This window comes from Furipterus horrens, unplaced genomic scaffold (assembly GCF_987537825.1).
Source record: "Furipterus horrens unplaced genomic scaffold, mFurHor1.1.pri manual_scaffold_6, whole genome shotgun sequence".
In the NCBI taxonomy this organism is placed as follows: Eukaryota; Metazoa; Chordata; class Mammalia; order Chiroptera; family Furipteridae; genus Furipterus; species Furipterus horrens.
In genome coordinates, this window is record NW_028327176.1 from 88065350 (window position 1) to 88079535 (window position 14186).

At 38.8% G+C, this 14186-nt stretch overlaps 1 protein-coding gene across 3 annotated transcripts in view; it reads right to left on the minus strand.

The window, feature by feature from the left end:
- The window catches only part of ILRUN (inflammation and lipid regulator with UBA-like and NBR1-like domains), a 123800-nt gene that overhangs the window by 53101 nt on the left and 56513 nt on the right, over nt 1-14186 (minus strand). For all 3 annotated transcript variants that reach the window (XM_090282249.1, XM_090282250.1, XM_090282247.1), the window contains exon 3: nt 9680-9877. In XM_090282249.1, coding sequence (XP_090138375.1) covers nt 9680-9877 — 198 coding nt within the window. The remainder of the gene's footprint in view (nt 1-9679; nt 9878-14186) is intronic.

Genomic DNA, 14186 nt, shown 5'->3' on the forward strand with positions numbered 1-14186 from the left:
GAAATGTGGCTAGTCACATGTTAAAATGTAGTATTTTGGCTATACTGAGCTAAATAAGATATATTATTAAAATTTTTTAAATCTTCAAATAAGACTTCAGTCAGAAGTAAAAGTTGCTTTCTTAACCACTTTTGATTTCTAAATATAAAAGAGAAACTGTAAAAATATAAGTCTCAAGGGAAATTAGAAAATATTCTAAGGAGAAATGACTTCGTGGCTACTAAGCCAAAGCCTAACCCACTCTAGGATTCAATTGTTTTCAAGATCATCTCAAAACAAACTACAAGAACTTTTAAAAATCATAAGAAGAAACTAGAAGGAGACTGATCACTACAAAGCAAAATCCAGAGGTTAATAGGCTCTCAGCATTCCTTCCTGTGCAATATTGACATTCTCTTTGTAAAGAAAGGAAATCATTAGCTCTTCAAAGATAAAAGGAGAAAAATGAAGACAGTTTTAAAACCAAAAGGTATTTTTTCAAGATAAAGATTATACACAGAACAAACTAATTTCTAAGTTATAAATATCTTTTGCCATTCCAAGGAAAAAGTCATTACAGTATTATGTGGCTAGTGTCAAAACATCATTATAGGAACAGAATGCAATTCACTTTCCAGCAAGAAAATATCCTCGTCAATGACTCTTTTTATTACAAGACTACTGACAAGAGAAGGAAAACTCTGACTCCAAAAAACCTCCGCTGCCTTGCGGCATACCTCTTCAGGGGAAAGGCTAAGAGAGTAAACCCCGACAGAAAATCCGGAGCCGGAGTCCCTAAGGCGGTTTGACGTTGTAGTCAACACCGGCAACTCCTGCGGCGCACCTGAAGCCAAGCTGTATTGACTCCGTCTTTCCCTTGGACCCTTCAGCTGCGAAGAGAGGGGAGGTCTGCTGCATGGGCAACAGCAGACCCTCCATATCACCCTGCCCAGGCTCTGTAGCTTCAGCTTCACTGGAGAGGACACTCCAGCATCATCGCAAGATGTTGATTCAACACGGGAGGAGACAGATACCGTGTCACTCCCGAGTTGGACTGCACAGCCATTCTCGGCGGTGCAGATAGACTCTTAAGAAGCTACACCATCGTCTCTCGAGACGGACGGCTGCCGCCGCCGCCGACTGACAAGTTTCTAAAAATAAAGTAACAAATACATTATATCTAAGAGATATAAACTGCATCAGAAAAACTAAGGTACAGTAGTCCCTCGCTATATCGCGGTTCACTTATCACGGCCTACTCATCGCGGCCTCACTGTATCTCGGCCTCACTGTATCACGGCATTTTTAAAAATATTAAATTATTTATTGCGGATTTTTCACAATAACGCAGGATACTGCGGTATTGTATACATATGTTGTTAAAGTTACGTAGGGTTAAGAGTGTAGAATAAATTTAAGGTTCCTGCTTCGCGGGGGGGTCTGAAACGTTAACACCCATGATAAGTGAGGGAATACTGTAACAGATAAAGTTTAAATGCCCTATCTGTCGATTATTTCAGACTCTGATTCTGTTTAAAAAAACGAACAAACACATTTTTTCAGTAGTTTTATAGCACACACAGATAAATTAGGTATCCACCATGTCTTCAATAGAAAGCAATTATCATTCCTTCCTTAATTGTAAGAGATATACAGTATTCCCTCACTTACGGCGGGTATTACGTTCTAGACCCCACCCCCGCCATAGATGAAAATCCGCGAGGTACGAACCTTACATTTATTTTAGTATTTATATATATTTTAAGGCTTTATAAACCCTTCCCACACACTTATAAACTATTCCCAGTCCCTTATTAACCTTTACCAATCTTTTATTAACCTTTTCCACACTTTTATAAACACTAATGTTCTTAAACATATTCTATACTCTTAAACCTACATAACTTTAACAACATACGTATACAGTACTGCAAAATCCCGCGATATAACGAAAAATCCAGGATAATTAGATTTAATATTTTTAAAAATCACGCGATACAGTGAGGCCGCGATAAGTGAACTGCGATATAGGGAGGGACTACTGTACTCTGGTCTAATTCAGTCACAAGGGTACACAATGGCACGTACTCAAAATTCCCATCACGCAACTACTCGGTAAATCCTTAAAAACTTCTCATCTGAAACAATTTCAGCATTTACGTAAAATATTTTTGTGAAAGGAAAATGTATTGGGCTAGCCAAAAAGTTCATTCGGTTTTTTTAATGTTAAGATGGCTCCAGTAGCGCTTAGTTGTCTTTAACTTCATTTGAAACAATTTTGTTAAGACTGTATTGTGACAGCTGTCATATCAGAAAGCATTTAAAAAAAATCAAAATTGGTGAATTTTTGTGTAGCCATTTTAGCATTGAAGATAGAAGAAAATGTGCACAATTTTTGGAATATTATGCTTTTATTATTTCAAGAAAGGTAAAAATGCAACTGAAATGCAAAGAAAGATTTGTGCAACGTGTGGAGAAGGTGCTGTGCGACTGAACATGTCAGAAGTGGTTTGCGAAGTTTCGTGCTGGAGATTTCTCACTGGACGATGCTCCACGGTCAGGTAGACCAGTTAAAGATGATAGTGATCAAATCGAGGCATTAATTGAGAACAATCAACGTTATACCACGCAGGAGATAGCTGACATACTGAAAATATCCAAATCAATAGTTGCTGGTGAAAATGAAAAAATGTCTTTTATTTTACGGAAAAAAACTAAATGGACTTTTTGGCCAACCCAACATATATCTACTTCATTGTATTACCTTATTCCTCATTTTAATATTTTTGAAATAAAAATGCATCATGTAATCAAATGTGTTCATTTCATAATAGTTCTACCTTTCCTCCTGTAAGAAAAGTAGTCCTTAAATCAGTGATGCATATTAAAATTACTGTCACCTAAGAATCAAAGAGGTGTAGGAAGTTTTATTTGTAAATGTTTTACTATGATAGGGCTATACGGTAGTCCCTCTCTATATCGTGGTTCGCTTATCGCGGCCTCACTGTATCGCAGGATTTTTAAAAATATTGTATTTATTTATCGCGGATTTTTCGCTGTATCGCGGGATTTTGCAGTACTGTATATGTATGTTGTTAAAGTTATGTAGGTTTAAGAGTGTAGAATATGTTTAAGAACATAAGTAGTGTTTATAAAAGTGTGGAAAAGGTTAATAAGGGACTGGGAATGGTTTATAAGTGTGTGGGAAGGGTTTATAAAGCCTTAAAATATATAAATATTAAAATAAATGTAAGGTTCCTACTTCGCGGATTTTCACCTATCGTATGTGGGGAAGGAGGGGGGTCTAGAACGTAATACCCGTGATAAGTGAGGGAATACTGTACTCTCTAAGTAACTGAACAATTTTAAACTAGATCCAGACTCACCTATAACCATTACCAATGCAAACACACACAAAAGTTAAGGATTATATATATATTTTTAATTTTATTTTTCAATTACAGTTTACATTGAATATTATTATGTATTAGTTTCAGTGTACAGCATAGTGGTTAGGCAATCATGTTTTACAAAGTGTTCCCCCAATTTCCAATACCCAACACAACTGGCATCACACATGTTATTCCAGTATTGTTGACTGTATTCCCTATACTGTACTTTACAGCCCTGTGACTATTTTCTAACTACCTATGTGCACTTCATAATCCCTTCACCCTTTTCAGCCAGTCCCCCACCTCCCAGCCCCTCTGGCAGCCATCCGTCTGTTCACTGTGTCTATGAGTCTGTTTCTATTTTGTTTGTTCATTTATTTTGCTCTTTAGATTCCACATGTAAGTGAAATCATATGGTATTTGTCTTTCTCTGACTTTTGGTTAAGATTTCACTCTTTTTTTATGGAGAAGTAACATTCCATTGTATAAATATACCACAGCTTTTTTACCACTCATCTATTGATGGGCACTTGGCTTACTTCCATATCTCGGCAATTGTGAATACTGCAGTGAACATAGGGGTACATACATTCCTTCGACTTAGTGTTTGGGTTTTTTAAAAAATATATACTTGTAAGTGGAACTGCTGGGTCTTAAGTCAGTTCCATTTTTAATTTTTTGAGGACCTTCCATACTGTTTTCCATAGGGGCTGCACCAATCTGCTGTCCCACTAATAGTGCACAACGGTTCCCTTTTCTCCACATCCTTGCCAATACTTGTTGTTTGTGGATTTATTGATATATATATATATTTATTGATATATATTTAAAGCAAATTATGTCTAAGTATTTAGTCTTTAAAATGGTTGGTGGTTTTAAAACTATTTTTTTAAACAATAAGCATATTAATATTTTAATAATTATATTTTGTTTCAAACATTTTTAAAGAACTGTCAATTACAAAATTCAGAATCCTTGCAACCTAACATTTCAGAGCAAAGAATTTTCTGTTAACAAAACGGCTGTAGTTACCATAAGAAAAAAATGCTGCTTTCAAATTATATTACTGCCCTTCTACCAAATTCTTATATAGTTATTTGGCCTACGGAGAAATAAAAGTATTGATAAAACAAACAGTATTAGCACTAACAGCACACTTTAAGATGACCTGCAACTGAACTTCAAATAATTAAAACATCTGATGCTTCCTACCTAGACACGCAAGTATTTTTTTTTACTATGCTTTATAGATGGATCATTGTTTCATCTGATTTCTTGATATTCTATGCTCCACTGAGATTCAGGACCCACATATTTGCATGTCAGAGGTTAATCTTAACAGTACAGCCATTTCACATTGCCTCTGACTCATTAAGAACTACCTCGACATGGCCACTAAACCATCACTATCCCTTGGTGGCAGTACAACCAAAGACAGGCTTCCTTCTCTGAAGCTGAAATAGCCTGTCACCTTATAAACATAATACAGACCTTAAAACATAAAAATAGTTAAGGATTTCAGATCTCATTTATATTTTGAATGTCTCTTCTAAAAAATTGCACTTACAAGTCACAATCAGCTTAGATGATGACTTCTCTGTACTAGTCAGTGGGGGGTGGTAGCCGTTGAGTCAGCATGTGTACTGTGTAGTCATCACATTCAAATAACTGAGCAAGAAGAGCAACAAATCTGCATCAAATTTTGCGTTAAGCTTAACCATTCCTCTGCAGAAATTATTAGGATGATTCAGAGGCCGCAGCTATGGACAACTGGTGATTGACAGCATCATCAAGAAAACGTGCCCTCTCATGCACCACATCTCATGCAGTTTTTTGGCGAAACACCAAATCACCCAGGTGATTCAGTCCCCCTACAGCCTGTATTTGGTGCCCTGAGACTTTTGACTTTTCCCAAAACTAAAATTACCATTGAAAGTAAAGAGATTTCAGACCATTGATGAGATTCAGGAAGATATGACTGGGCAGCTGATGGCGACTGGAGAACTGTCTGTGAGGTCTCAAGGTGCCTACTTTGAAGGGGACTGAGGCATCATTGTCTTATGTATAATGTTTCTTGTATCTTCTTCAATAAATGTCTCAATTTTTCATATTACATGACTGGATACCTTCTGGACAGACCTTGTATTACAGTTTGGGAACTTAATAAGGGAAGTTCCATTTCTAACCTCCGGAAAACTAAATGAATAATGTGTAAGTATTTAGTTTATACATGAAATGTCCCTAGTGACCCACGTGAAGTACTTAATAAGAACAGCTTTTTCAAGTGGCAGAAGCCCTCATCTGCACATGATAGTAAAGAATATCACTTGACCTTAGCTTACTTCACAACTAGGACCCCTCTGATTTGTAAGAAACTATCACAGTGCAGGGGTAAATCTCTTCTGTAGATATCTGGAAGAGGCACTCTGCTAGGAAGAGAGGAGGCATGTTACTATTGGTAGCGAGACTAAAATGGGGACGACGACTCATGCTCTTACTTCTTCCCAAGCGTCAAGTGTCCTATGGAAACTGTGTATCTCTGTATCTCCTAGCAGGTAAGAACTCCTTGGGAGAATACTTGATACTTACCTAACAGACATCCTGCCAAACTCAACTCCTCCTTCACTTCCACTCAGTCTGGAAATGGAGGACTTCCTCCCTAAACCCTAACAAGTATCAATACCCTGGAGCCAAAGTTTCCTTGAGAATCCCATACAGTAGTAAAGACCAAATTAATGAAAAGTTATATGACTACTTTTGTTATATTATAACTATAAATCATGGATAATTTGTAACTTTTACTGAACCTTAGACACATCATTAATTATCTCAGGTCTTTAGTTTCTTCATCCCATAAAATGTTGCTAATACTTCCTCCATAAGGTGATCAATATGCAAAAAGTCCAATACAATGCCTGATATACCGCAATTACTGGTTAACATTGCTTTTATCTAAGAAGCAAAAATTCATGAAAGGAAGATAAAATGTTTGGGCTTTAAAATATCCCTGTAATAAATCAAATACTTAGTGCTACCCAACCAAAGGGGTTAAATATATGTGTGGTGGGAGAGGAGGGCTAGCTGTAAAGATGAACATGTTAAGTCACAGGTATTTAATGAGAGGGGGCCAGGTATCTTAAAAATATGCCCACATCATGAAGAATTATCCACACAACATCCCAACACCACCCCTGTTGAGAGAATGAGAGCACAACCAACCTAAAATGGGGAAAGAGAACCCATTTGTAAATTATTAAATCTAGCAAAAATTTCTTCTGCGAAAGAAAAATGAGCTGAAACACCGGGTTATTATAAAAATAAGAATGAACTAAAGATTACAGAAGAGATCACCCCACCAAAAACAAAACAAAGAATACAAGTTTTATTGTTAAATCAGAAAGATAAAGTACAGAGAAGTTACCTAATTTGTCCAAGCTTATGCCCAGGCAGCCTACTCCTACACCCCAAAATCTTACTATCAACTACACTCAATGACCTAAGAAGCTAAGAATGAGGGGAAAAAAAAAAAAAATTGGGATGAGCCACTCATGGGTAACATTGCAGGTTTTTTTTATTTCATGTGTTCATAGTTGTAGTTTTATATATTATATGCACTTCCTGCCAGTCAATTAACACCTCTGTTATCATAATGTTTTTATAGTTAATAATAATCTAAATTCAATGAAATACAGTAAGTTTGTAAAATTAAATTCTATACTAGAGCAGATAAAAGGTTTGCAAACTATATACCAGAGTCCTGGATGTCATCTCCGACAGGGAGCAGGGAAACTCAGGCCAAGGAGGCTTTCAACTCAATAAAACCAGTTTCATTTTTATATTTTCCCCTTATTTGGACGGCGCATTCATATATGCTACTATCAAGGAGAGTGTTTCACTGATTAAGAAAAAAGCCTGAAAAATCATGAAATCTGGTAAAATTATTAAGATCTCTTAAAGCTTTTAGATTTCATAAAGTCCTGACAAACAACTCATAGACTACATGACCAAGAAAGGTTTCAAATACTTTACTGCCTCCAAAGCTAGTGTATTTACACACTGTCTACTTCTAGAATTTGAAGGGATGTTACAAGTACAAATTTAATGTCCCACATATTGATAATTATTTTTTAATTTAACACTAAACACACACACACACACGGAACAAGACTAGTGCTCTTAAGCACTGGAGAACATTAAGCAGCAGCATGTTTCCATCAAAGCAGATTTTTTTTTTTTTTAAGTCATATGTTATCTTCCCCTCCCTTATAAATGTAACATTCATTTCTAAAAAGCTATTGAGTAGCCAATCTCTGCTTGGCAGTGAGCTCAACTTTTTGAATAGTTACAAAGATAAATGAGACATGTATCACCTTAAATTTTAAAGATGATATGAGACATTCATCAAATTAGCTGGGTAGTAAGAAGTAAAGAACCAAAGACAGGCAAAGGAGAGAGAGGGAAAGAGATCATGCAATGAGGGTTAAACAGTGGGAGAAACTACTTTCAACTGTGCAGATAAGATTTTTGAGAGGTGGCCTGAAAAGAGTCCAGAGGGAAGAGACAAATAATCTCTCTCCATTCTGATACCTGATTACATGTTCATTTGTTATTCAACAAATAGTTCACAGCCTAGTAGGAGAAAAGGATAAGTAAACAAACATCTAAAATACAATGTGTTAAGTACAACAACAAGCATGTGTGTAATTTAATGAAAAAGGAAGAGATGCATTTCCTTGGAGTAGTAGGAAGAGTAAGCAAGGGGAAAGGAGAGAAAGATGATTTCAGAGGCCTAATGATGAGTAGGAGTTTATTGGAAAGAAGGGAAAAGATATTTTAGGCAATGCAAACAACATGAGCAAGAGCATGGAGAAGTGAAAGCAAGTGGCGTCTTTGGGGACTGGCAGCAGGGGGTAAGGAGGTGACTCAAGATGAAAGTGAAAACAAGACCAGGTCAAATCGTGAGAAGCTTTAAGCCTCATGCCAAGAAGCTGGCTTTATTACAGTAGATAAAAAGGTTTAGGAAAAGAATGATGTCACATGAGCACTATGAGACATCTTTTCTAACATTAAATATTTTTGAGGCTGTAAAAATATTTCAGGTTTCCACTGTCTGCAAAAACATGAGAACATTAATTCCAAGACACCTCCAAATAACTCCAAAGGTCCCACTGGTCATGAGTCCAGTTAAGAGCTCCCTGAGGGCAAAAACTATTTACTATTTATTTTTCTTTGGATTTCCAGGATGTAAGATACAGTGGAACCAATAGGGATTGATCTGTGATTAAGAATAGTAAGACAGAACAAAAAAGAAAAAAAAAAAGATGATTCCAAAGTTTCTGGCTTGACCATCTCACTGAGGTGCTGATGAGGAGAATATGAGTTTGCCTGCGAGATGTTAAAATTCAGAAATCTACAAAATATCTAGGTGTTCTGTCCATAAGCAGTTAAAACAGAGGTCTGGTGCTCCAAAAAGAGTTTGCAGCCAGATATGAATTTGAGCATCACCATGTATGCCCTACTGGTGACAGTTTAAGCCATATGGGTAAATGAGGTCACTGAGCATGACTGAAGTCCAGTTGAGAATCTAGTAATCCCAAGGCAAAGATACGACTAGAAAGAAACAGACAAGAACATTTGGAAAGGGAACAGAAACAAGACAGGTATTATGTGATTCCAGGAAGGCACAAATTTCAAAAAATGTTTGGAGTATGATGCCAAATGATAGGTCAGTTAGTATAAGGACTGCTAGATCTGGAAACTGGGTAGTCACTAACAAACATTTCACTGAGTAGGCAAAAAAGAAATTGGGTTGAAGAATGAATGGAAAATGGGAAGAAATGATGGTGAGTAAAGATTGCTTTGTTCAGAAAGTTTGGCAATAAAGAGAAGTCCTGAGAGGTGTCAGTAGCTTGACAGGTCATCAGACTGAAGGAAGTATGCACATTTTGTGCATTATCTTTTTTTTAAATGACTTGTGTCTAGAGATTCTGTGAACAAAGGTTGTCTTCAGGATTCTTTCAGCACCTACTAGATTATGTAATGAAAACAGCAACATTACTAAATCATTGTTTAAAATGCAAGATATATCTCATACAATTTACTAAATTTTAACTAAAATCCTAGTGCAAAAGGGAGAGCACTAGACTGAACCAACCAGTCATTAAATTCAAGTTATTCACCTGCATGGAGTGACTGTTTAAAAGAGGCCATACCGTTATGTAATTTGACAGGCTCTATGAGCAACACTGGGGATTCGATAAGATGTTACCTTAATTCCTTCACCCTGGGCTGCACAAGGACATACTCACCTCCATAGTAGAGTCCTGTAGCAGTGCACATCCGCCACTGTCCCTGATACATTCCTGCTCTGCTGGGGCTGCACATCTGGACGCTGACATCCGCAATCTCTTGGGGCTCTAGTGATCTCACCATCACCATGTTCACGTGTCCAAACTGGTCTCCCCCGACATATTTAAGACAAACCCCTGGAGGCCAGGCCTCGGCTCCTGAGTTCAAGCAAAAGAAAAAGATGTTAGGCAATCAGTGGTCCTCTGCTTGGTACAGTTCATTACAAACCCATAGAAGAGGCCTCTTTGTCTCTCACACATGTAATCTGGCCCACATATCCGTAAACTATATAACATCTCATATTACTGATCAGAGAGAATTATCAGAGTAAATAACCTCTGACCGACAAGCTATCCCTAAGAGAAGACATATAAAGCAAAAGCAAGGCAGTTCCTCAAGATTTCCAGGTGACCCCAGGGAAGGCCATACATCACACTAAATATGTAGAACCTAAGAATGATATCAGGTGAAGAGCCATGAAAACAAGGACAGGGCCACATCTTTGGAGGACTGTTTTCTCTACTAAGAGGTGACACATGCCCATTTTCACTCTAAACTCTTAAGCTGAAATTCATAGTATAAATTGTCTGACTGTCCCCAGTTTTTTCATCCAAGCAAGGGGATGAAACACTTAAGGAGTAAGTTCTGTGATAATGTTTTCACTTTAAAACTGCTTTTTCCCTGATGTATGACTTTTCTTCTGGAGTCCTTAATTATAAAAAGACCTAGGCTCAAGACCATAAATATAAGACAGAGGAGTCAAGTTCAAGTTTCATGTGCAGGTTTCAAACAGTAATAGGGAAAATCTGAACAGTGCTGTGAACTCCCCTGATAACAACACAATGAACTGTGTGGGATAGCACTGAGAGATACTTGTACAAAGGACCAAAATGTCAATACAGAGAAATGGCTTTGGCAGAAAGTCTTTCCTCCTTTGGAAGATCTTACTTGGTACCTACTCCTGTGTACCTATTTCCATGTAAACTACAGTAATGCAAAATGAGAAATCTATATATTGACTTGCTCTGACTAGTCATAGGTAGCCACATAGTGACTAGATGTGACTTTTCTTGAGGTCTCTCCAATACACTCCTTTTTGCCACAGACAGAAACTTCTACATATTTTTGAAGTATATATACATTCATTATACAAATAAGTCACTATGAAAAGGTAGACATGGCAAGATACAGCATGCTTAAAATTTACCTCCTAATAGTACTCTAGGATGCCTCACCTTGTTCTATAAGTACCAGGCTGGTTTTGATATACATGATGGCTTACTATTGAAAGGAGAATCAGAGAGAAAAGCAACCTGAGCTCTAATGCTGAGATTTCAGCCCCATAATGAACAGCATCCACTGCGTCTCCGGTCACGCATGTTTCCTTCTTCTCCCCACTTTATTTTTTTTATTTTTTAATTAATTAATTAATTAATTAATTTTTTAGACGAAATCATCTGCTTTAAAATGGAAGGCTTGGGTGTTGTCTTTTCCATCACAGATCAGATAAGAGACAGGGCTGGAAGTAACCTGTGCGAGAAGCTCCAGGATGCTACCAGTAAGGCAAACGGAGGCTCATTTGTAGCCAAGACTTGTGTGACTGGGCACAAGACCTGGTGGGGGCACCGCTGCCACCTAGCTACGGAGCTCTGGTCTTCCAGGCCGACGCGGCCCTGGGAGGCGGGGGTCATGTCCTCCTGACCTCAACCTCACCCCCTCCCCCTCTGGCCTGGCCTTCTTACTGCTGTGTCAGAGTGATGGCACTCCCCCACTTCCAGAGAGAGACTACTCATGGAGCATTGTGTCCTGCTGGGCTGTCCCAGCTCGAGAGGGTCGTGGTGTTCTTCCTTCCAGACTAAGGCCTGGACTGAACTGGTTCCAGTTTGGGGAACTTTTTCTTTGTTAGATAAGTGGGATTTATGGTTGGGGAGGGGAAACGTCCAGAGTTATTTCACATTTCACAGCTAAGAGCTAAAGTAACGGGTTGGCTTCCTCACGTTTCACAGTAGATTGTTAAGGGAGGCTGGAGAGGAAGGAAGGGAGAGGGGACAAGGACGGACTGCTGACTTCAAGAGCCACCTCTCTGCACCCTGGAGAGACTCAGCTTTGGGATTATGTAAGGACTCAGCATGGAGAACCAACAATCAGGACCACCCTTTAAAGGTGCATCTCCCAACCTTCATGTGTGTTAAGTTGCTCTGAATGGAGAGACCCCCACCCCACATCCAGCAGGTTCAAGGGGTAGCAGATAGAGCAGTGGCCAGTATGTTTTGTCATACCCTCTTTTAAAAACTGTCACCAAAGAGTCCTCTTAAGCTAACTCTACAGAGAGCAACAGCGGCTGGTGGACAGGCTGTGGATGATACACTAGTAATAAAATGCAAATTGTTTTTCATTTCTGGGGCTTATAGCCTGGCAAAAGCGTATCTGTCTTATATCAAGAATAGTAGCAGACTTCCAGCCAAGATGGAGGCATAGGTAGACATGCTTTGTCCCCCTCGACAATAAAAAGAAATACAGCTACCTCAAAACTAAAAACAACCAGAACTACCAGAAACTTGAACTGCATGAAAGTACAACAAACAAAGATATAAAGAAGAAATTCTCATCCAGAGAGGTAGAAGGAGAGGAACTGGGATGAAGACGACGTGGTGTGGTGGCGAGGTGGCGGCAGCAGCAAGGCAGTGGCTGTGGCCAGCCAGAGGAAAGAGCAGTCACACATTATAAAAGTCAGGAGGGAAACCTGGGGAGCGATACCAGCCCCACACCAGGCCACACAGTTCATGGCTCCAGAGCTCAGAAAAATAAAGCCTCATTGCTTCTGACTGTGAAAACCAGTGGGGGTTGGGGCAGAGGAAGAAACTGCCGGTCTCTCAGCAGAGTCCATTTGTTTAGAGGCCCCCACAGTCCTAAAATGTCCGCAAACCCACACACTCTGAGAACCACAACCAGAACAACAGCTGGAGGGACCCCAGTCCCATAAGAGAAGTGGGAAAAGTGCCTGGAAAAGGGGTGAGTGCTGAGCAAGTGGCATTGTTCCCTCTCAGGTTGCTCCCCTCCATACAGCACCACAACGTGATGAAACGGGTTGCCCTGCACTGACAAATACCTAAGGCTCCGTCTCTTACAACATAACAGGTGCAACAGCTCTGCCTAAGACACAGGCAAACACAGGAGGTGGTCAAATTGAAGGGTCAGAGAAGTATGGCCCAAAAAACGGAATGGATCAAGGTTCCAGTGGGAGAATTAACCAATGAGGAGATAGCCAACCTAATAGGCACAGAGTTCAAAACACTGGTGATAATGATGCTCACAGGTTTGACAGACAAAATTAAGCATGACAAACGTATAAGGGAAGAAGGAAAGGCTATGCTAAGTGAAACGAAGGAAAATCCACATGAAACCAATGCTGAAGGGAAAGAAGCTGGGGTTCAAATCAATGAATTGGAACATAAGGAAGAAGTAAACAGTCAAATAGTACAGAATGAAGAAACAAAAACTGAAAAAAAAATGAGGCTAAGGAACTTCTGGGACAACCTTAAACTTGCCAACATCCGAATCATAGAAGTGCCAGAAGGCGAAGAGGAAGAGCAAGAAATTGAAAACTTATATGAAAAAAAAAAAAAATGAAAGAAAACTTCCCAAATTTGGCAAAGGAAATAGACATACAAGTCCAGGAAGCACAGAATCCCAAACAAGCTAGAACCAAAGAGGACCACACCAAGACACAACATCATTAAAATGTCAAAGGTTCAAGATAAAGAGAGAATCTTAAAAGCAGCAAGAGAAAAGAAGAGACTTACCTACAAAGGGGTTCCTAAAAGACTATCAGCTGATTTCTCAAAATAAATTTTGCAGGCAAGAAGGGACTGGCAGCAAGTATTCAGAGCAATGAAAAGCAAGGACCTACAACCAAGATTACTCTATCCAGCAAAGTTACCATTCAGAATGAAAGGGCAGGTGAAATGCTTCCCATACAAGGTAAAGCTAAAGGAGTTCATCGTCACCAAGCCATTATTATATGAAAAGTTAAAGGGACTTATTTAAGAAAAAAAAGATCAAAACTATGAACATTAAAATGACAACAAACTCACAACTATCAACAACGGAATCTAAAAAATAAAAACAAGAGCCAATTAAGCAAATCATCAGAATAGGAACAGAATCATAGGTATGGGGATCATTTGGAGGGTTATCAGCTGGGAGGGGGGAGGGGGAGAAATGGGGAAATTGTTCAGGGATTAATAAACATAACTGATAGGTACAAATTAGGGGGAACTTAAGAATAATATAGGAAAGGGTAAAGCCAAAGAACTTATATGTACAACCCTTGGACATGAACTAAGGAAGGAAGGGGGTGTATTAGGTGGAGGGGAGAAAAAGTAAAAGAAATTGGGACTACTGTAACAGCATAATCAATGAAATATAGTATTCCCTCACTTATTGTGGGTATTATGTTCTAGACAC